General features: G+C 34.6%; 1 protein-coding gene across 1 annotated transcript in view; it reads left to right on the forward strand.

Annotated features, from left to right (window-relative positions):
* OSTF1 (osteoclast stimulating factor 1) overlaps positions 1-22,647 on the forward strand; it is a 59,071-nt gene extending 36,424 nt beyond the window's left edge. Inside the window, exons 3-10 of the mRNA XM_051998544.1 lie at positions 11,098-11,148; positions 11,625-11,688; positions 13,606-13,659; positions 14,404-14,511; positions 15,016-15,065; positions 15,205-15,283; positions 18,000-18,098; positions 22,136-22,647. Of these exons, the coding sequence (XP_051854504.1) occupies positions 11,098-11,148; positions 11,625-11,688; positions 13,606-13,659; positions 14,404-14,511; positions 15,016-15,065; positions 15,205-15,283; positions 18,000-18,098; positions 22,136-22,194 (564 nt within the window). The 3' untranslated portion in view covers positions 22,195-22,647. The remainder of the gene's footprint in view (positions 1-11,097; positions 11,149-11,624; positions 11,689-13,605; positions 13,660-14,403; positions 14,512-15,015; positions 15,066-15,204; positions 15,284-17,999; positions 18,099-22,135) is intronic.
* The last annotated feature ends 273 nt before the right edge of the window (positions 22,648-22,920 follow it).

Raw genomic sequence — 22,920 nt, forward strand, 5'->3', positions numbered from 1 at the left:
TTTTTTGTCTTACTTTTGATTAGAAGGAATAATTTTTGAGTGTAAATATTTACCACATAGAGTGGGTGATCTACCTACTAATGCCTCTCTCCTCTACATACCCCTTAACCTCCTGTATGTGGCTGCTTACCTGTTCCACTGTCCTCACTGTGAAATCTCAGGCAAGTTACTTAAACAATGTCAACTTCCATTTTTTCAAACTTAAAATGGCACTGATAATAGTACCTGCCTTCCAGGATTGTTGGTGAGGATCATTGAGGTAACATTTGAAAAGCACTTTAACCACTCCTCCCTCCCAATACTATCACATAGTTGGGGGCTTAAAAATTACTTGATTCTTCCCTTCTTTCTTTTCTCTGTTTCTCCTTTCCTAATAGCCTTCCTTAAACCTGCATTTTCAAAGATGAACAGTATACTTTTTTTCAGTTCTTCTCCTCTTTTATATTTTCCTCTTTGCATTTACACTATTCTACACCACCTTCTTGAGATTTTTTTCTTCAGCTTTCTGTTATCCTGGAATTCTTTCTTCTTCTTTGGCTGCTCTTTCTATCCCAGAATTACAGAATTTTAGAGCTAGAAGGAAACAAGATTTTTTGTCAAATCATTTTCTTTGTTTTGCAGATAAAAAACAATAAGACTTAGAAGAGGGAAGTGCCTTTGTTGAAGTCACAGAACTAGCTAGAGGCTGGATGTGACTCAGACTTGAGTCTTCTCCTTTCATTTATCTGTCCTGTTATCTTTCCTATCTTATCAAATCTTATCAAATCTCCTTCCTCCAGGTCTACCAGTGTGACTTCTACTCTTATCATTCCATACGTTCTCTCTTACAGATTTAATATATTTTAACAACTTTATCTTCACTTCTGTGTCACAAAAATAATTCTATCCATATCTCCATCTCCATCTCCATCTCCATACCCATTTATCCATCTCTCTCATTATATATATGCATATAAATATATATGGTTCTCTTTCTACTTATTAATCTGTTCATTAATTTATCTTTATCTTCCTATTTATTGATGCATTCATTTATCTTTCTATCTGTTGCTATCTCCATTCATCTATTTATTTGTCTATAGTAGAAATCTGCTACCTCTCTATCTGTTTCTTGACCTCTAAAAGCAAATTTCTAAGTACCAATTAGATAGCCTGCCTTCTAGTGAAATTTGACATGTTTTAGAAATATCCCTCTTCCAATGAAATTAAAATGTTCTTAAATCACTATTGATTAGGGAAATGCAAATTAAGATAACTCTAAAGTACCAACCACCTCACACCTCTCAAATTGGCTGAGATGACAGGAAAAGATAGTGATAAATGTTGGATAAATTGGCTCGTTTCCCAACTCCACCAACAATGCATTAGTGTCCCAGTTTTACCCCATCCCCACATATAAAGGACTCACATACTATGTTCATTTTTTTCCTTTTTCTTCTTCTTTTTTTTTTTTCCTCTCGTAGTTTTTCCTTTTTTGTTCTGGTTTTTCTCTCCTAACATGATTCATAAAGAAACGTGTATTTAAAATTGTGGTATATGAATGTTATGGAATATTATTACTCTGTAAGAAATGACCAACAGGATGATTTCAGAAAGGCCTGTAGAGACTTATATAAACTGATGCTGAGTGAAAAGAACAGGACCAGAAGATCATTATATATTTCAACAACAATACCATATGATGATCAATTCTGATGGATGTGACTCTTTTCAACAATGAGATGAACCAAATCAGTTCCATTTGTTCAATAATGAATAGAACCAGCTACGCTCAGTGAAAGAACCCTGAGAAATGAGTGTGAACCACTACATAGCATTTCTAATCCCTCTGTTTTTGTCCGCTTGCATTTTTTATTTCCTTCACTATACAACACATCAGGACTTGCACAAAGAGTGGGTGGGGGCCATTCTTTCTCCAAGCTTATATATTAATAGAGTATGGTCCAATTACTATTTAGCCTCATGTGCTTGGGACCTCAGTGCATCAACTCAAGCCTCAGCCCATTACATCTCCCGCTTTCTTTTGTTTTAGAACACAGGTGATCATGCCATCCCTGACTCCTCAGGGAGGTCAGAGCCCCCAAGGGGAGGTGATCACACCCTCCCTGATTTCTCAGGAAAGGAGGTGAAAGCACCGAAAAGGAAGTGATCACGACCCCCCTGACTTCTCAGGAAGGGAGGTGAAAGCACTAAAAAGGAGATAATCACGCCCTCCCTGACATCTCAGGAAGGGAGATGAAAAGCACCAAAGGGAAGTGGGGGTTGCTAGCAGGTTTCTGGGCTCAAGGGTCTTATTATGCACAAACCCATCAGCATGGGAACACATAGCAACAACGCAGAGACTATTAGTGATGACTCTCCCCACAGTCAGTGCAGGCTTGATGTGGTATAACAAACATGAATTATGCACCCAAGTAACGGTATAACAAACAATATAAATCAACAGTATGATGTAAAAGATTGCCAGAAGTCCTAGAAGGAGAGTATGTAAACAGCAGTCACACATACACCTCTTCAGCAGCCAAGAGATAGTCCAAAACCAGTCTATTGTCCATTGCTTCACATATCAGGGAATCCAATGATCCCCCCAAGTTTTTGAAGTCCAGCAAAAGTCTTTTTATGTCTTAGGGAATCCAATGATTTCTGAGGGTTTTGAAGTCCTACAACAATCTAAAGAGAGAGAGAGAGATCTGAGCTCTCCTTTCCAGGAAGGGGAGGAGATGGCTCAGTGGGTAGAGCACCAGCCCTGAAGTCAGGAGGACCTGAGTTCAAATCCAGCCTCAGACACTTAACAATTCCTGGTTGTGTGACCATGGGCAAGTCACTTAATCCCAACTGCCTCAGCAAAAAGAAGAGAAAACAAACAGAAAAGCCATGGCAATAGCAATCCCAAAAGTCTCTCCTTCCCCTTCCCTTTCCACTCCCCTACCTCCACCCACCAAAATCGTCATTTCCTATACAACACATCAGGACTTGCACAAAGAGTGGGTGGGGGCCATTCTTTCTCCAAGCTTATATATTAATAGAGCATGGTCCAATTACTATTTAGCCTCATGTGCTTGGGACCTCAGTGCATCAACTCAAGCCTCAGCCCATTACACTTCACAGGTTAATTGTACATTATTTCAAAATCTGATTCTTCTTGTGCAACAAAATAACTGTAGGGATATGTATGCATATATTGTATTTAACATATACTTTAACATATTTAACATGTATTGGTCTACCTGCCATCTAGGGGAAGGGGTGGGAGGAAGGAGGGGGAAAATTGAAACAAAAAGTTTTACAATTGTCAATGCAATTACCCATGCATATATATCTTGTAAATAAAAAGCTATTAAAAAAAATATATGCATATATGTGTGTGTGTGTGTGTGTGTGTGTGTGTGTGTGTGTGTGTATAAGATTTAGAATTTGTGATGGAGGAAATACAGGGAAGTAGATAAAACAAACAAACAAAATCTTAGGGACTATCCTTCCATATTGCTCCCATCTTTTTTGATTAAACTCTAATAAAGCTTTCTATAATAGCAAAAAAAAAAAAAAGAAAAAAGAAAGAAAGAAAAGAAAAGAAAAAAATGTGCATTAAAAAAATTAATGTACTTGTACAACTGGAAAAAAACAATTAAAAATAAAAGGGAAAAAAGAGAAAAAAAAAGAAAATTAAAATTTCAACCTTTTATATCAGAGAAGCAGTATGATATAGTAGAAAGCATGCTAAACTCAGAATCAAAAGTTCTGTGTTCAAATTCTAAATAGTTTTATGGCCAAAAACATGTCATTCATCTTTGTTCATCTAGAATCAAAAACAGAGATTTATAGTTTGAAGGAATCTATATCTTATTCTTCTCATTTTACAAATGAGAATGCTGAATTCAAAGGTCATAGAGTAAATGATAAAAATGGATTTGAGCCCAAGACTACTAACCTCAAATCTGTTCTTTTTACCAGACTATCTCTGTGAAATGGGAATGCTAATGTTTTTCTTATATGGTTGATAAGATCAGAGGAGATACTGTACATAAAGCACTTTGTATACCATAAAATGTTATTTAAATATCTTTTTATTAATATTACTAAGAAAAATCATGGATAATCTTGATATCAGGTAAATCTATTTTCAACCCTGGCTTTGGCATATACTGTTGTTGTTGTTTTTTTTTTTTTTCTGTTTGTTTTTTTAACAAATCAATTACTTTTTCAATTCTTCCAGACAACTCATTAACTCTGTAAATTGCAGAGTTGATGCTAAGTTGCTTTGGAGTTGCTGAGGATGCTTTGAAGGGAAGTTTTTGCGTCTGAATTTCAATCAGTGAAATCACACATCTGGTCTATTATTATTAACATTTATTAATATGTATTGCTGTTTCCAGAACTATCATTATTCCTGTAGTAGTTGTGATTTAATAACTCTTATTTCTGAAAGTGACGACAAATTATATAGGCTTAAAACCTGGAAATTCTCTCTGATTGATCTAGGTCACTAGACCTCCATATCAATTGCATTATCAAGTAGGGTAGAATAGTGGAAAAATTACTGGTTCTGAAACCAAAGGGTCTGGCTTCAAATCTCAGGTGCTTCCTACTTTTGTGATTCTGGGCAGACTATTAACCTCCTTGACTTCAGTTTCTTCATGTAAAATGAGAGAATTGGATTAAATGGACTCCAGGTTCCCTCTTACTTAGTAATCTATAACCTAACTCTTAAATAATTAAATCTGTACTCCATTACTATCCTAGTTCAAGGCTGCATTTTTACTTTTTTCTTTTAGATCAATATAAGAGTATCTAGTTTCTCTCAACTCGAGCCCATTTCACATACTAACTCCAAATTTATCCAATACTCTTGTTTTCATCTTATCACTCATCTATATTTAAAAACCTGTTAACTCCCTGCTGCCTAAATCCTTCAGAGCTCTCCAAAACTAAATCCTAACCTTCTTTTTCAGCCTTCTCTCTTTTTTTATTCCTTTCCTGTATGTACTTAACTTTACTTCTACACTGGTTTAATTCTCTTATCAAATATGGTTGACACTTTCTGGACTATGAGCTTTGCTCAAGTGACTCTTCCCTGCTAAAATGTCTACCTCCCCCCAATCCCAAATCTTACTAACTTTGAAGTTCCTTCATTCCTGAAGCTTATTGTGTCCAATCTGGCTGGAACTTATCCCTGAAACTCATTAGCACCAATCATTTAATACCTAGTCTCTTTTCTGAGTGCATTTTAACTCGCTAAATAGAAGCTGAAACTACTTGAGGATGAGGATTATAAATACCTAATAAATGTTTTTAGACTAATTAATTGATTACATTAGAGCAGGAAGGACTCTTAGAGGCCATATTTAGATGATTCCTGACACCCTCTCAGGTTTCATGTTACTTTTATCCTTTCCAGTCTTAGAATGCTATCTTGTTATAGGATAGGCATTTAACCATTGTTCTTTTTCTTTCTTTCTTTTTTTTTTTTTTTTTTTGTGTGTGTGTGTGTGTGTGATTGTTGATTTCTTTTTTTTTTTCTTTAAAAAAAAGAAAACCATCCTTTCTCTAGATGCTTATAGTCTATTGTGCTGTCTGAAGTATTACTGACAGGAAGTACTGAAAAACTAAATGGCCATTTGATGTCTTCATCTTTGGAGACCTCTAAGCCCAGATCTAGCTTGGAATATACATAGTACTAAGTTTTGGAATATGCATGTTACTAAGTGTTCCAGCATTGCCCAAATAGGATTCTCCCTGTGGCCAACTTTACATAGCTGAACAATCAATCCTTTGGGAGAAGAAAAGTTGTTCACAAGTGTTATGATCCGTTCATGGTTTGGAAAATAAAGTAGCTGCTGGGAAATAATTCAGAACTAGATTTGATGCTGATGTTGCCATTGATGACATCAGTATCCCCTAGTCCCCCAAGTGTCTATCTACCTCTAACTTAAGGGGTTAAGGCAAAGATGATTTAACCTAGATACATGAGTAAACCACATCAGGTTTGACTCATTGCATTTGGTTCTTTTGGTCACCATTTCCTGTCTTTGGTTTTAAAGAGTGGTGGGCAGGACAGACCCAGTAAGTTACAATCTAGTTATTTCTTCTCACCCGCTAACAGCTTCCTATACAGACCTGGTTAAACTGGATAAACTAGAGTAGAGAAACTAGGGCAGACAACAAAGACGTATTTCTGGTCTGCCGGAGTATACTCTATTGATCTCTTTAGAAGAAAGCCAACTGCTACCTCATTCAGATCCAATCCTGTTTACCAGGCCTTTATAGGATGAGGAGATGAAGGGTATGAATATTGGACTAGAGCCCTAGCAACATTTGCCAGCTTTTTAACTCTTCACATTTCCACATGTACTTCTAAACCACCTAAGATTAAACCTCTGGGATTTGCTCAGTGGGTGTTCTTCCCTCTGTAACAAACTATTACCTCATACTGCCCCTCTATGAGTATAAATTTTAATGACTCACCTCTTAGATACTGGTCTGTCATTTGTGTCAGGAAGTTTCCTTTAAGTTTTCCTTTAAGACAAGAATTCATTTAGGGTAATTGGTATAGAATTAGGAAGAGTTCATCTTCCTTTCCAAGAGTATGGCACTCTGTGTGTGTGTGTGTGTGTGTGTGTGTGTGTGTGTGTGTGGTGCGGTGCCCTTCACCTGAAGATCACAGTAGATTATTCCCTGTCCTAATTCCTGAGCTCCCATTATTTTAGCTTTGAGATTCTATTCTCAGGCAGAGCTGTTTGATAAGTAATTCTATAACGAATGTTTAAATGAATTTAATTGGAGAAAGTGACTGAAGCCCTGAGTTCATTGCTAGTTTCAGTGAGTTATCTATGTTAATATTTGGATATAAATGTATTTTGATATATGGCGGTTTAACTTACTAAGCTTCTTAATTTAATGTGGGGAGGGGGTCTGGAAAAATTTGACAACTGCAAGAGGTTTCTGAATACAATGACCAAAAATTAATTCAAAGTCAAATGTGTAATTAATCTGAGCTTTTGCATCTTGGGATTTCACTGCAGTCTTGGTTCTGAACACATGTGCATTTTGCACTGTGCATGCACAAACACTGCTTCCTTGGTTCAGGCATAAAGGGGTCTTGAATAGAAAAAAATTTAAAAAGCGTTGGTTTAAAATCGTGACAGTTTCTTCACTTTACAGATACCCTTTGCATACAGGTAATATGAGCCTCCTTCAGCTGCTAAGGCCTTTCCCTTTGTGCCTTTTTTGTATCTTGTACCTTGTGTCTGTCTACTTTGTATCTATCTTATATATACCTTATATATACCTATATATGTACTGACATACCTAGGGAGATCTTGCAGGTTCAGTCCCAGATCACTATTAGTAAAGTGAATATCACAATAAAGTGAGTCACAGGAATTTTTTGATTTCCCAAAATTTTAAAAAATTATAAGCTTAACCTTTCATACAAAGATTCATATATAAATATAAAATGAGGAATTAAATCTTACATAACTCCCCCAGCATTTAATAAGGGAAAACCAAATGAATTAACAGACAACCAAAGAAAATGTTTTTGTTCTGTGTCCTCTTCTCATTCTATCTGAAGTTCTTTTACTTTTGACTTTATTCATTAAATATTATCTATCTGCAATTATATTGTAGGAAAAATAGATGGAAAATTCACCCTAACAAAGGTAGATCATCTGGTTAGAAGGTAATCTTTTTAATATAAGGCCTTGAGCAGACTTTGAAATTTAGGTCAAACTCTTTGAGGAATGGTGAGACTGATGCAGCTTCCTGTGGCTTAAAAGTCAGTATAAGAAATAAATGTGTGGTTAGAAGTATAGAAAATTGCTAACCTACCCCTGTTTCCTAAACAAGAGACATGGAAAAATTCACTTGTATCAGGTGATCCATCGAGGGCACCAGGAAATTCATTTCATCATTTAAGTTTTTTTCAGAGGAGACATTTATTTTTCTTATGTTTGATTTCTCCCATTCTTCCCCTTCTAAAGAAAAGACAATTGTTAAAAACTCAGAAAATATGACAAAGATGAAAATTCATAAGTCTAAGATTTTTTCAAGTTACAGCACATTTATTCCACACACACACACAGAAGCACGTTGTGTGCATGTGCAGTATTATTGTCTTTGGGACACCATGTTTGTGTGTGTGTATATGTAGTATTTTAAGGTTTACATTGTGCTTTTCTCACATAACTCCTGTGAAGAAAGTAGTATAGATAATATCCACATTTTATAAATTAGGAAAATAAGGTCTTAAGAGAACCCAGCCTGAAAGTAATTAGCAGAGACAGGATTTCAGCTTGGACTTCTTGATTCTACTTTACTATATTGCAGGATTCAGACATTCTGTGACTCCAGGCTATGTTCTTTTTAATAATTTTAAAGGATATATAAATCTAAAATCTACACGAGCAGCTAGTTGGCAGAGTGGATAGAGCACTGGACTTGAAATCAGGAAAACTCATCTTCCTAAATTCAAATCCATCCTCAGGCACTTACTAGCTATGTGATCCTGAGCAAGTCACTTAACTCTGCCTTTTATTTCCTCATCTGTAGAATGAACTGACAGGAAAATGGCAAATCACTCTATCATTTTTTTCAAGAAAGCCCCAAAGGTATCACAAAGAGTTGCCCACTACTGAAATACCTGAACAACAAAATTTACTTGGATCAGTGCCTTTATAACTCACATTTATATAGTGTTTTAAGGTTTGTAGAGTACTTTACGCATGCTAACTAATTTGATTTTACAACTCTGTGAACTAAGTGCTATTATTATTTCCATTTTATAGATGAAGAAATTGAGAATGAAAATGATTAAGTGATTTGACCAGGGTCACACAGCTAGTAAATATGTGAGACAAGGTTCAAACTCAACTCAATTCTAAGACCTTCGCTCTTTTCATCATGCTATCTAGCTTTCTGGTTTTCTAGACTTCTTGCTGTCCTTGTTACCCAGCTGGATGTGTTCCAGTTTATCAGTGTTTTTCATAAAAATATGGCCTTTAAAACTATGAAATCACTCCAGGTTCAAGTAAAGTAGAACTATCCTTTGTTATTGATACTACATTTCCCCCAAGGAAACAATTTGAATTTAATATCCTAGCAAAGTGCCATTTCTGAGGTCTTTTATAGATTTTTCTAAATTTTCTTTAGAAAAAGTAAAAAAGAGGCAGGAGCAGTAAATAAAGGTTGCAGAGGAAAAGCTTTAGCTCCAACAATTAGGGGCTATTCAAAATTGGAATGGCTTGTTTTGGCGAGGGTAATTTATTCTCATGGTCACACAATGAGTGAATGTCTGAGATGGGATTTCAACTCAAGTTTTCCTGACTCTGGGTCCAATACTCTATGTACTGTACCACTTAGCTGCTTCTAATAAGAAGTCATCATCCACAAAATGGGAGCAATTTCTTCTAAAAATTGAGTTGAACTTTGGTTGATAGACATAGAACACAATATCTTGTCCTCTCCCACAAAAAGGACCTATTGATTCAATGTTGCTGCTTATAATTACTACGACTAAATGCTTGGTAACTTCTGAATGATAAGCTTTTGTAATGGGACAGTTCTGTATTATTTTTTTTAATATCTTTTAATTTACAAGATATATGCATGGGTAATTTTTCAGCATTGACAATTGCAAAACCTTTTGTTCCAATTTTTCCCTTCCTTCCCCCTTCCCCCTCCCCCAGATGGCAGGTTGACCAATACATGTTAAATATGTTAAAGTATAAGTTAAATACAATATATGTATACATATCCATACACTTATTTTGCTATGTTCTGTACTATTCTTATTGCAGAGCAGCTATCTGTCTGCTTTGGTAGAAGTTTCCTCACTTTGGAGTTTCCTGCACCAGTGAAATCACAGACCTGGATCAAAATGATTGAATTTTGAGTAGAATTTTTTTCTCAAAAAAATGGAAAAGGACTTTACAAAAAAATGTTTATGGCAGATCTTTTCTCAGAGCAAACAATTAGAAATTAAGAGGTTACCCATCAATTGAGAAATGGCTTAATAAATTGTGCTATATGATTGGGATGTAATATTATTATTCCATAAGAAATGATGAGCAGGGTGTTCTCAGAAAAAACGTGGAAAGTCTTTCATGAGCTAAAGCAAAGTGAAATTGTGCTGTGTACAAAATAATAGCAATGCTGTGGGATGATTAGCTGTGAATGACATAATTATTCTCAGCAATACAATGATCCAAGACTGTCGTGAAGAACTTATGATGAAAAATGCTATCCATACCCAGAGAAAGAACTGATTGTGTTTAAATACATACAGATTGAAGCATACTTAAAAAAAAGTTCTTTTTTCTTGAGATTTTTTTTTTAACAGAGTAGGAGGGGATCTGTGTTTTCTTTTGCAACATGACCTTTATGGCAACATTTTGTATAACTTCACATCTGCCTTCTCCGTCGGGGAGAGAAAGGGAAAAAATCTCAAAAATCAAATTTTAAAAATTGTTTTACATGTAACTGAGGAAAATAAAACATGATATTGAAACAAGCAAAAAAAAATTTTTTTTTTCCTTCACCATATCCCCTCCTATCTTTTGGGTAGCATGATAATTAAGGAACTAAATTTGCAAAAGCAGAAACAGGCTTAAAAATATAAATTAAAAAAAAAAAAAACGAATGAGTGATAATTTTGGGGAACCAATTATTTGTGGGTTTCTGTTAATAGTTTTCTTGAAATTAGTGCTAGATAAATTGTATATTAAAATATTTTGCATTCTGTAAACTCTACATTTTATTTATTGTCTTATTTTAAATACAAGTGATTTCTGTGGAAGACTACAAATGGATCCAAACTTTTTTTTTCTTTTGAGGATAAAATGAGACAATATTTGCAAGGTGCTTTGCAAACTTAAAAAATGCTATTTGCTGTTAATAATAATAAGTAGGTGCTTGAAATCCATCATGAGGCATGACCCAGCATCTCTCTACCTACCATTCATATTTCTGTACTGATTTTTCTATGTATGAAAACTACATCTTAGGGATTCTGAATTATTTATTTATTTTAAAGTAAGTCATAGATAATTTATGGAATGGAATGGAATATAATCAAACCTCTTTCTCTTTCTCTCTTTTTAGCCTGATGAATTGTATTTTGAAGAAGGTGATATTATTTACATTTCTGATATGGTAAGCTTAAATAAGTTGCTGCTAGATATAAAACAAAATAATGTAACCTTAAAATAATATCTTTACATACTCAGTCTAAAGGAGACCAGGAAGGCATAAATGAAATTGAATGCTTGGTTTGAAATTTCTAAAATTAATGTATTTTTGCTTTTCTTGTTTTTTTTTTAAATAAAAAAAGATATACTCCACAATTAAATATGTTGCTAATCTAGCGACTTAAGGAGTGAAAAAAGGTAATTAAGATGTAAGAGAACTTGATAAACATGTATTGCTCTATATTTCACGAAGGAAATAGATTTTTATAGGTCAACCAATTTGGGGTACAGATTTGCATGTTGATTTACTATCTTAATATTACTAATTATTGGATGATAATAGTTAATCGATTAATTATTAAACATTAATATTTAATAATAAATATTTAATTTGAAATTGATTTAATGTAATTTACTTTTTTCCTGCCTGTTCCCCTCCAGAGTGATACCAATTGGTGGAAAGGGACCTCAAAGGGCAGGACTGGACTCATTCCAAGCAATTATGGTAAGTTTTGTGACTGTGTTTTGCTTCTGTTAGCTGAATAATTCTGTTAGCAAATAATTATTTGAACCTTCTTTTTAATTACTTAGTATTGTGGCTGATACCAGTATAGAATATTCTTTACTCCTTATGGTCACCTTTCAATGTGGAAGATGAGGTTATCAGATAATCTCGCCCAGTAGTCCAAATGGGTTTGTGCCATAGGTGAAAGTCTTAAAATGGAATAGGAAACAGAGTATCTCTTGGCCATCTCTGCCATCTTTCCATGTGGAGGCCTAAATCTTCCTGTTAAGTCAAATAGCAACACTACTGATTTTTTTTTAATTTATGTGTCCTGAAATCCATGGCAGGAGAGTCTATTCTTATATTACTTTTCACAAAGAGTCATTCTATAACTACTTCAAGAAGTAATGTGGGGCAGCGGCAAGAGGATCAGATTTGATCCTCAAAAACTTCCTGTGATCCTTGGCAAGGTATCTTCTTTCTTGAAACCTCAGTTTTCTCATATATAAAATGGGATAATAATACCTCAAGGACCTACCTACCAGGGTTGTTGTGAGGCCTAACCTCAAATGAGATAAGTAACATACAATGTTTATTTAAGTGTCACTTATCATTACTACCATGACCTTCTAGATAATGGCTTATGGGGAATTAAGGAATCAGACATATGGTCCCCCATCCTGAAAAAGTAAAGTACTAGAAAAGTACATATAAATTAAAATGGAAAAACTTTTACTAAAACCTATATATGACCCGCTAGAACTGAGGAGATTTGCATATAGGTAGTGAATAATCAGGAGCAGGGAGACAATAGAAAAGGGTAGGGAAGAATGTTTATAATAATTATTGACATAGCTAGAACAAAGATGTGATTAGTTTGGGGGGGTTCCATAAAGAAGATTAGCTATGACTCATATATGCTTTCTTCCTGGTTGGCAATGCTTCTTGGTTAAGAAATGAATTGTTTGGATCCTCTAAAAAATGTATTTCCCTTCCTTCCAATCTCCCAGCCCCTTAGAAACACTGTGTATTATAAATCCCCACTCCCCATAAATTATGACTTGCCTGGTAGTCTTTGTGTAGCAGATAAGCCTAGGCCTAGTGTTGGATCACCTGCAGGTAAAAGAACATTCTAACACCACCCAAGCTCTTATCAGAGATAGTATTTGGACTTGCTTTTTCTGACTTCCTGACTGCCATAAACAGATCTTCCTCTGAGATGAAACTGCTGTTTTCAGAGATAATTATGGTTTAATTTTATTAGCCTATGGGAAAGGAGATTACTTTGTCTAGTGAAAATAACTCATTAATGAAGAAATAAATACTTAAATACAAACACCTTCAGAATAGTCATAATAATGATTTCATAGTAGAAAGGATTTTAGAGATCATTAAGTCCAACTTCCTCTTTTACACATGAAGAAACTGAGACTCAGTTTAAGTGATTTGTTAAAGAGGTGCCAAAAGCTAGGATTTGAAACTAGATTGCACCCCAAATTTAGTGTTATCCTTACTTTAGATACTAAAGACATTTAAGATGCATTACAGACATTGGATGTTTATTTAACTTCTTTATTGTTAGAAGAAACTTGAAAGAATAGATTTGTAACAGTATACCTCTTTTTTTTCCTCCTCATTAATGGGTATATAATTACTTTTTCACTTGGGCTGATTTCACTAAACATAAGCATTAATTTGTCTTTAGGGAAAGGAAGTATTTGGAAAATGTTTTATTCTTTTCCTTTTGACTAAGTAAAATGAGAACAAAAATCATAGGACTGATGACAGGGACTTTTTAGATCGAGAACAATCTCTATTAAACATTCCACAAGCTTTATTTACCAGGCTTGGCATTCATGCCAGTTGGCATTGCCAATTGATTTTGGGTTTGCATTTTTTTCCTCCTTTTTATTTTAGTGGCTGAACAAGCAGAGTCCATAGACAATCCACTTCATGAAGCTGCCAAAAGAGGTGAGTATGATTTGGCTAGATTTGAGGGGACTTTCTGGAGATAATATGCATGAATTTCTTTAACTTGGTATAATGTAGAAGTAATAACTTAAACTGTTTTTTTAGGCTGCACAAGTTATCCACCAAAAGTATTATTTGAATGTTTAGAATTTTTTATTTTAGTTTTACATCGTCAGGCCTGTAACTTGGAGTGGTCAATTACTATGTCTCTAATAAGAGATAATAGTGGCGTAAGTCCAGAATTTGCTGTTTTCTATTGGCCTCTGCTTTTGTTTTTATGTTATTGTGCTCCATGGAAAAGAATTATTTATTTAGAAGGCTGGAACACACTTAATAGAACCTTTGTACATTTTTTTTATCATAAACTTACTATTAAAATGAATGACTTTAATTGACAAAACGTACAATAGGGGTAGCTAAGAGTATCAGGCCTAACCTCAGATACTTATTAGCTCTATGACCCTGGACAAGTCAATTAACCCTGCTTGCCTCAGTTTCCTCATCTGCAAAATGAGCTAGAGAAGAAAATTATGAAACATTTCAGTATCTTTATCATGAAAATCCCAAATGGAGTCACAAAGAGTTAGAAATGACTGAAAAAAAGAATGCTTTGATAGGATTATTAGAGAGGTAATGCTTTAGGCCTTGTGGATAGATCCATTCCAAACTGAAGTCTATGTGAAAAAGGTTGGTTTAAGACCAAAACTAAATTTCTCCTATATTTTCATTTGACCATTATTTCAGGCAACTTGAGCTGGTTGAGAGAATGCTTGGATAACAGAGTTGGTGTCAATGGCTTAGACAAAGCTGGGAGCACTGCTCTGTACTGGGCTTGTCACGGTGGTCACAAAGGTATGATGCGTTGTTGCTATTGTGTTTCCATACTATGGGGGTTGTACTTAGCCTGGGATAATAAGTTTAACAAAATAGGAAAAGTTTGGCCCTCTCAAATTATATGTCAAAGCCAACAGAAAAATTTTATAAATATACCTTTACTGTAATATAGATAACAGTATGGGTATGAATGTAAGCTGAGAAACATTAAAAAAAATTCTTAGGGACATGAACATGAAAATTAAATTTAGAAGTCAAAAATTATAATGATATGATATGAAAACCTAGATGGTCCAGTAGCATTGATTACATTTTTTCCTCATTATTCAGAGTTTTTAGATTCAGGTTTGGCTTTTTTTTTTTTTTTTCTATTAAGACTAATCTCCAAGCACTTAAATAGAATTGATTTTACTTAACTGGTAAAACATTAAATGCTATTCTTGATATCTCATTTTATTTTATGTGCTTTCTTTTGTCCAATTTCCTTTTAAAATGTGTTATTCTTTTAAATTTATATTTCAGATGTAGTGGAAGTGTTATTTACCCAACCAAATATTGAACTAAATCAGCAGGTAAGAAAGTTTGTACTATAACTCTTCTTTAAACCTCTTATTAGTGAACTTTATGCCTTTTAAATCTAATTATGTCACAGACTTAAAATTTTTCTTTCTTATATTTTGAAGCCATTTCCTTTTCTTCTTACTTCTATAGAATAAGTTGGGGGATACAGCTTTGCATGCTGCCTCCTGGAAGGGCTATGCTGACATTGTAGAGATGCTTCTGGCAAAAGGTAAACCTAAAAATTGAGTTCAGCACTTAACTTGATTCTTTTTCTCAGTTTTAAAAACAAAACAAACTTTATTACCATGACCAAAGTGAGCATTTACAGGTAGAGCAAAAAAAGAGAGTCATACATGAAACTGAATCTCAATTTCTGTGTTTTTTTCCTTTTAGAGTCTGTAGAAATTCATTGTTGTTTTCAAAGCTGTCCTACTTGTTTGAGATTACTTCCAGTCTTCTCTTTTATAGAACTCACTAATTAGAAAGGAAAAAAGTTAAGATTTAACCTGTCTACTTAATTTAACCTATGTCTTCGGTATCTGAATACAATCACATGCACATTTATTAACCTACTACATGCCTTTCTTTGATCAGGAAGTAGAATGTAGTGAACAAAGAACTGGACTTGGAGTCAGGTTTAATTCTTGCCTCAAAAACTTAATAGATGTGTGACTCTGGCTGAGTTATTTGATCTCAATGAACCCCATCTGTAAAATGAGTGGTTAGATTCAGTGACCTCTTAAGCTTCCTTCTAGCTCATAATCTATCCTAGGAGCATATAAGATAGTGTACAAGGTGCTGTGACATGAAGATGCCTCCTCCCCAAATTATATCTACTCTTAAGGCGCATCATTTCTACGTACGGGTAGAAATACATACATGAGGATAAAGCATATAAACAGATAAGCCTTGCACAATTATTTGAAGAGAGCACTAACACCTAGGAGTATCAGGAAAACTTCCCTATAGTTGGTGGTATACTTGCCTAAGAGTTAAAGAAAAGGGTGGACATGATTGAGTTCTTTATGGGGACACAGAAGGAGGTGATAGAATGGCTTTGGGGAATAGAATAGTATAATAGAATAAATTAGAAAAATGATAGTGTCCTCAACAGAAATAGAGAAGTTAAGGGGGAGGAATAGTATCTGGGCAAAGATAAGTTTCATTTTGATCATGTAAATTTTGTATTACTCAGCATCCTAGGAGAAAATCTGATATAAAGCAGAAGTGTATAAAAGAATAGACAAAAACAGAGCTCAAATTTAAGTGTGGATAGACTAGGAATTACTGAAGAGAAAAAGATGAAGCCCAAGAGATTTTTATTTCCTAGTTCCCTAAATTGTACAGTTTTGTTTGGCTCAAGATTTTTTTTTAACCTTTAAGTATTATTTTTTTGCATATCTTATTTTATTTTTTAAAGAGGAGTTGAAGAATGAATTGCATAAATTATTTCAGAAAACAGCATTCTGTGAAACAGCAAATCACATCTGGATTTTCTTGTGCAACTAGTTCATCTAATCAGAGAAAGACCCTCTACATGTAAAATGTTACTCTATCAAATCCATTCCTCCTCCTGACCTTTTTCTATCAATAAACATCTTGCGAAGGGAGATGAAAAAGGACATCTTTTAGTTAATCCTAATACATTCCTTTTGGTACATATTGGTGCCTTGAGATTGATCTCAAAACTTTATAAGTAATTAGTTAGTAAGTGGCACAATTGATAAATCACTGGGCCTGAAAGCAAAAAGACCTGAGTCTAAATGTGGCCTTAGACATTTTCCAGCTGTATGACCTTTCTAGTTGGGCAAGTAATTTAATTTCTGTCTGCTTTAGTTTTTTCACCTGTAAAAATGGAGATAATTTTGATACCAATTTCCAAGATTGTTATAAGGTTCTAATGAGATAATATTTACATAATTTTATGTAAACCTTAAAGCGCTACATAAATGACAGCTATTATTGTTATTTAATGGAGCTGATGATGTGGGATTTATTCTCAGGGAAGAAGGAGCTAGTAAACTGTGCATCAAGCTTTCTAACCTTAATGTGATAGAAATATTAAGGAAAATCTTTTTTTTTTTTTTAAATTTAAGAGTAGTGACAGATTGTCAGAAGCATCATGATGTAGTAAATAGGAAGCTTACCTTGAAACAAGTCCTAACTCAGACACATACTGTTTGTGGTCCTGGACAAGTCACTTAACCAGTCACATCTGACGTTTTATGATCCCATTTGGGGTTTTCTTGGCAAAGATATTGAAGTGGTTTTTCATTTCTTTCTCCAACTCATTTTACAGATGAGTAAACTGAGGCAAACAAGGTTATGTGACTTGTCTAAGATTACACATCTAGTAAGTATCTGAGACCAGTTTTGAACTTGGGTCTTCTTGACTCCAGGCCTAGTTTCTAACCACCTTCCCCTCTCACTACTGCTAGGCAACTCTGTGAGTCTATCGGTAGAGATTGCAGAGAAAGGGACTATTTGCTGTGATAGAGAGAGGTTCCTCATTTAAAAGTGCCCTATATGGATCTCATTTATTGCAGCAAACTTCTTAAATGTAGGTATAAAATATGCTATTACCACTTCTGCCTGATGTTTTTGTTGTTGTTTTATTACTGAGTTAAAACAAAATCCTCTTAAGATAAAACTACTTTTTTCCCTTCTACCTATATGATCTTGGAGAAATCATTTCCCAACACTGGGCCTCAGTTTCTCCATTTGTAAAATGAGGAAAATTGGATTAGGTGACCTTTAAGGACTTTTTTAAATTCAACATTTCATAATGCTTCTCTCTTTTGCTCACCTTTCCTAAAGGTGGGATGGGAAGTAAAGAAAAGATTTTTGCTTTTTCCTTAGGTTTTCAAAACGGGTGGTGGTAGAATAGATTTGCTAAGGATATAGCTGTTCTTCCCTCCAAAAGTTCATGTGTTTTGTTGTAAAAGGTGCTAGGACAGACTTGAGAAATAATGAGAAGAAGCTGGCCCTGGACATGGCGACTAATGCTGCCTGTGCTGCTCTGCTTAAGAAGAAACAAGGAACAGGTACTTCAATTTATTATTTCTTTTCTCTCAACTGTCTTTAAATTTTAAGGTTAGATTATTTTCCCCAAAAAGGTGTTTTTGTGGCTTCTTAAAATGTTTTTTTTTTTCCATAATAGGAACCCTAGAAGCATAAAAAAAAAAAATCCCAGATAAAAATCAGTGCTCTAATGAAACACAGTTTTTTATGATTAATTTTATATCTCCTTTCATTTCCTTAATTTATTGTTTGAGTAATGTTGGTTTTTCTAGCAATCTCTCCTCTGCCCATACTCAGGCTTTTATCTCAAAGCTCTTAAGGATTTCCTATCTCTTGCTACAGACACTTATTTATAACTAGATCTGTTATTTAAAATACATGTTCACTAAAACATTCAGCAAGTTTTTTTTTGTATAGAACAGTCTCAAAATTTATTTCATTGTCTTTGATTGTTTTCTAGCAGCTCAAGACCATTGTCTAGGTCCTATTTATATATTTAAAGAGGCTGTTGATTGCTTTCTACATAAATTTTCACAAAGATTATGTACCTGTGTTAAAGGAGGAGTCTTTTAAACTCCTTTGGGTTTGAGAACAAGTTTTAACAACTGTGAAAAGAGTTTGGTTTTTCTTTTTAAAAGAAAATGTACTGCACACATTCAGGTTACTATCTCTCTGTGGATAATCCTTCTGAATCATCTTTGAGGTGGCAGCCAAGTTTTAGGATCATTCTCTCCTACCCTTAACCCTTGCCTTGTTCTGTTTGGTTTCTATAGCACTTTATAACTTAGCTCCCTTCTATCTGTCAAGTGTTACTATACCTTATTTTCACACACTCTTAGGCCTCTTGACTCTTCCATTTATAGGCTCATCCAACTCTTGACTCTAGGCATTTTTTCCTGGCTGTTCCCTATACCTGAAATGTACTCCCTCTTCTCTAATTACTGACCTCACCTTCTACAAGGAGTTTTTTCCCAGGCCCTCTTAATTCTAGTGCCTTTCCTCTGTTTGCTTTATATATATCATGCATATGTATATATACACATATGTATGAAGTTATTTTAAACATATATATTTACATATAATTGTTTGCATGTTGTTTCATTAGATAATAAATTCCTTGAGGACAGGGACTATCTTTTGCCTCATGATCATCACAGTGTCTGATACATGTATATCATGTAAACCTTAATAAGTGTTTATTGACAGATTTTTCAATTAAAATGTATATTTTGGGTGATAGGGTGCAGGGGTTGAATCCCAAAACATATTGGGATTTTGGACCAGTGTCTCAAGGTGTCTCAAGAGAATTTGTAAAATAAATTTAAAAATATATTAAAAAAAAAGAGAGAGAGAGAATTTGTAGGCTTAGAACACCAAATCAAGAGGTAGAGATATTACTACTCCAGTGGTGAGCTAAATCCCCAAAAAAGAGTTAACCATTAACAAGGGGAATTTTGGCAGGCAAGGTTCTTTAGCAGAACTCCCATTAATAAGGGGTAACTCACCATTAACAAAGGGGAAGAAGGCACCATAAGTCAGACTAAGTTACTATCCAAGGAATTAGTAAAGAAGTGGGGTACTAATAGGTTCTTTTAATAGGAGAAAAATAACCTTGGGGATTGATATAGATATAGATATAGTTTGGCCCCCTGATTTGGATACAGTAACTGTGAGGGCATGATAATTTTGTCTTCAATGAGTAAGAGTGAAGAGACATGAAAAAAAAGGCAAAATGTATCTGGATTTAGGGTAGGTAAATGAGAAAATAGAAAAGAAAGGAAATAAAACAAACAAAAGGAAGAACTTTGCTATAGTGATGGTGGATAATGGACTGATTGTATTTCAGCAGAAGCTGCCTAAGCCATTTCTTATATTAATTTTATTAGCCATTTACTCTAATGGTTGCTTCCTAAATTGCTTACTTACTGTGCAGTGCCAACGGTATGGTGGATGGGACCCCTAAAAGAGTCCCAAAGTGATGGCTCCAGTTTGCCATGCATAAAAATGCAGCATCATTGAAGAGATCGTTGTTGCTGATGATTGAAGGTCTCGCAGCTAGGATGTCTCTGAAGTCATATTTGGACTTTGGACTTAAGGGTTGATGCTTGATCCACTATACCACCTAGCTGCCTCATTGAGATAAAGCATTTATTATTATTTTTATCTATGCTAAGTGCTATAGATAGAAATACAGACAAATAAGACATTTCCTACCCTCACTAACCTTGCATTTAACTAGCTGAAGATGACATGTTAAAAAGGGGAAAAAGTGAAAGGAAGAAGTATGTTGAGTGAATTGAGAACTGAGTGGAGTAAGGCATCTCTGGGGTCCTTTCTTCTTAAAATAGTGATCCTTATAAAGGAACCACAAGCTGGGAGAGCAGGGCTTCTAGAAAGACATTTCCCCTGAGGAGAATGAGAATTTCTCCCCTGAGGAAGAGAAGTCTGGAGAGGAAATCTTGGGGCCTCAAAGAGCTTCTGTGGCTTTTGTCCTTTTTTAACTATGGCTGTTAGATATTTAGGAAGTTAGCTAATAAGATTGCTCATTTGTGTGTTTACCCAAAGACCTATAGACTCTAAGTAAGCTTGAAAAATTCTTATAGGCTCTATCTTTTCAGTGACTTTCATTCTCTGGTCTACCTTCCTGTTTGGTTCCTTTTCTCATTACATTTGCCAAACGACACTCTAAAAAACTTCTACTTTAAAATTCTGCCTCTTGCCTTTAATTGAAAGAATTTAAATGGAAAGATTGATTGAGTTAGATGTAGACCCCCCCCTTTTTATTTTAAGTCAAATGCTAGGGATTTTTAGCTTTTAGTGGGATTTTGGACATTTCCCTTTGAATTTCTTTGTTTTTGTTTACCCTTTCCATTTCTCCATTACCTAGAGCTGGTTAGATGATTTCAAGCTCTGGACTCACTTAACCACCTTATGCCTCCTTTCCTCATCTATAAAATGGGGATAATTATAGCATCTATTTAACATGATTATTATAAGGATCAAATAAATATTCTTAAAGCATTGTATAAATACTTTTGATAAATAACTACTCTTAGATTAGTCAATTTTTTTTTTTAAGAGGAGGGAAGGGAACAAATATTTATTAGACTCTTACTTTGTGGCTTGCACTGCTAAATGCTTTACAAATATTATCTCTTTGATTCTCACTACCATTCCTGGAAGTGTGTGCTATAATTATTATTCCCTTTTTATAAGTGAGGAAGCAGGGCCAACTGATTGAGTTACTTGGCCAAGGTCACAAATTTCAACTCAAGTCTTTTGACTCCAGGGCCAGGGCTCTAGACTGCATCATCTTATTATGGGGCTTCTGTAACTTAACTGCAGCAAGGTTATGTTCATTCAATTCTTTTGGCCACTATTTATCTCACTTTCCTTTGGGTTCATTCTTTGACATCAGGAAATCAGCTGATTAACACTTTTTAAAAGCCTGCTTTGTTCCAGGCACAATGCTAGCTGCTGAGGATTTACTGACAAAAGCTAATCTGTCTCTGCCCTTAAAGAGCTTATGTTCTAGTGGATTTAAGCTCTTGGGTTTCTCTTGCTGGTAGATAATGGAAGCCTCTTGCATCTGTGGTGATTAAAATCTGCAGGTGTGAGAACACAATTGTTCAGTATGATTCCACATGCTTTACAGAGATACATGTGGGCTTATATGTATTTTTCAGGGGATGGAATATTTACTGATCATTTCTTTTCCTTTCCTTTTTTGCATGTCTCTCAGAAATGTGCCCCCAACTGTATCAAGTTGTATATTTAGGGAGCAGTGTTGGATTTGAGGACTGACCCTCAGAAGTTGACCTGGGGGGATTTGGCTCATTCCTTATTGGCTAGTGATCCTTTAAAATATACTTAACATGTATGCTTTTGCACTAATGTATACATTTTTCTCCCAATTTTAGGCTGATCTTTCTTCCTTCTCTCTCTTTCCTCCCCTCTCCCCCCTTCACCTAATAAGCAATAAATAACCCATGCTATTGACTTGAAGTGCTTTGTTAATGTTAAAAGTGTTAACTTTTGGTTACTTTGCCTATTCTTTTAGATGTGATTCGGACATTAAGCAATGCAGAAGACTATCTTGATGATGAAGATTCAGATTAATGCCCTTCCAAAGTGTTTGAAGCCTCTGCTGTCTAGACCATTAAACAACCTTATATTTGCCAGAAGAGTGTTGGTAACTGTAAAAAAGATGTATGAGAAAGTGTTGCCCTTTGTTGGAATAGAATTTGTACATGATTTATCTTCACTTTAATTTGCCAATAAGTCATTAGATTCCTTTGCTGTATAAAGTGCATTTTATGTTCACCAAATTAGCTCAAGAGAGAATAATTTTTATTTATCCTACTTAAGGAATTAATTTTTTTTTTTGCTTAATAATGAAAACTTACGGATGGAAATATATATATATATTTTTAAGTTTGTAATTTACCTCAGAGTTGAAGTATTTTGAATGGACTTTGGAAGGGAAAATGCTTGTTATAAACCCAAACCAAAAGTATCTCTTTAGAAAGCTGTCAGTAGTTCTGACAAAAATAAATATTTTATGACACTTTATGGCTGTGGTCTGTTACTTGTGAAATTGTCTTCTTATAAATGAAACTTGTAGTGGTACTAGTGGTTTTTATGAGAAACTTTCAAACAAATTATTTTATTTTCATATTTAATGATAAGGTTTGTTTTGCCACAAGTTTATTACCATCCCAAATGCCTGAAGAAACTTTTTTACAGAGTATATTCCCTTCACAAATTCGATTAATTTAATGGGGAAAGGGAGTGATTAATTTGGGCAGCATGTCGCTAAACGAAATATTTTATTTGGTCAGAGTC

Source organism: Antechinus flavipes, chromosome 1 (genome assembly GCF_016432865.1).
Source record: "Antechinus flavipes isolate AdamAnt ecotype Samford, QLD, Australia chromosome 1, AdamAnt_v2, whole genome shotgun sequence".
In the NCBI taxonomy this organism is placed as follows: Eukaryota; Metazoa; Chordata; class Mammalia; order Dasyuromorphia; family Dasyuridae; genus Antechinus; species Antechinus flavipes.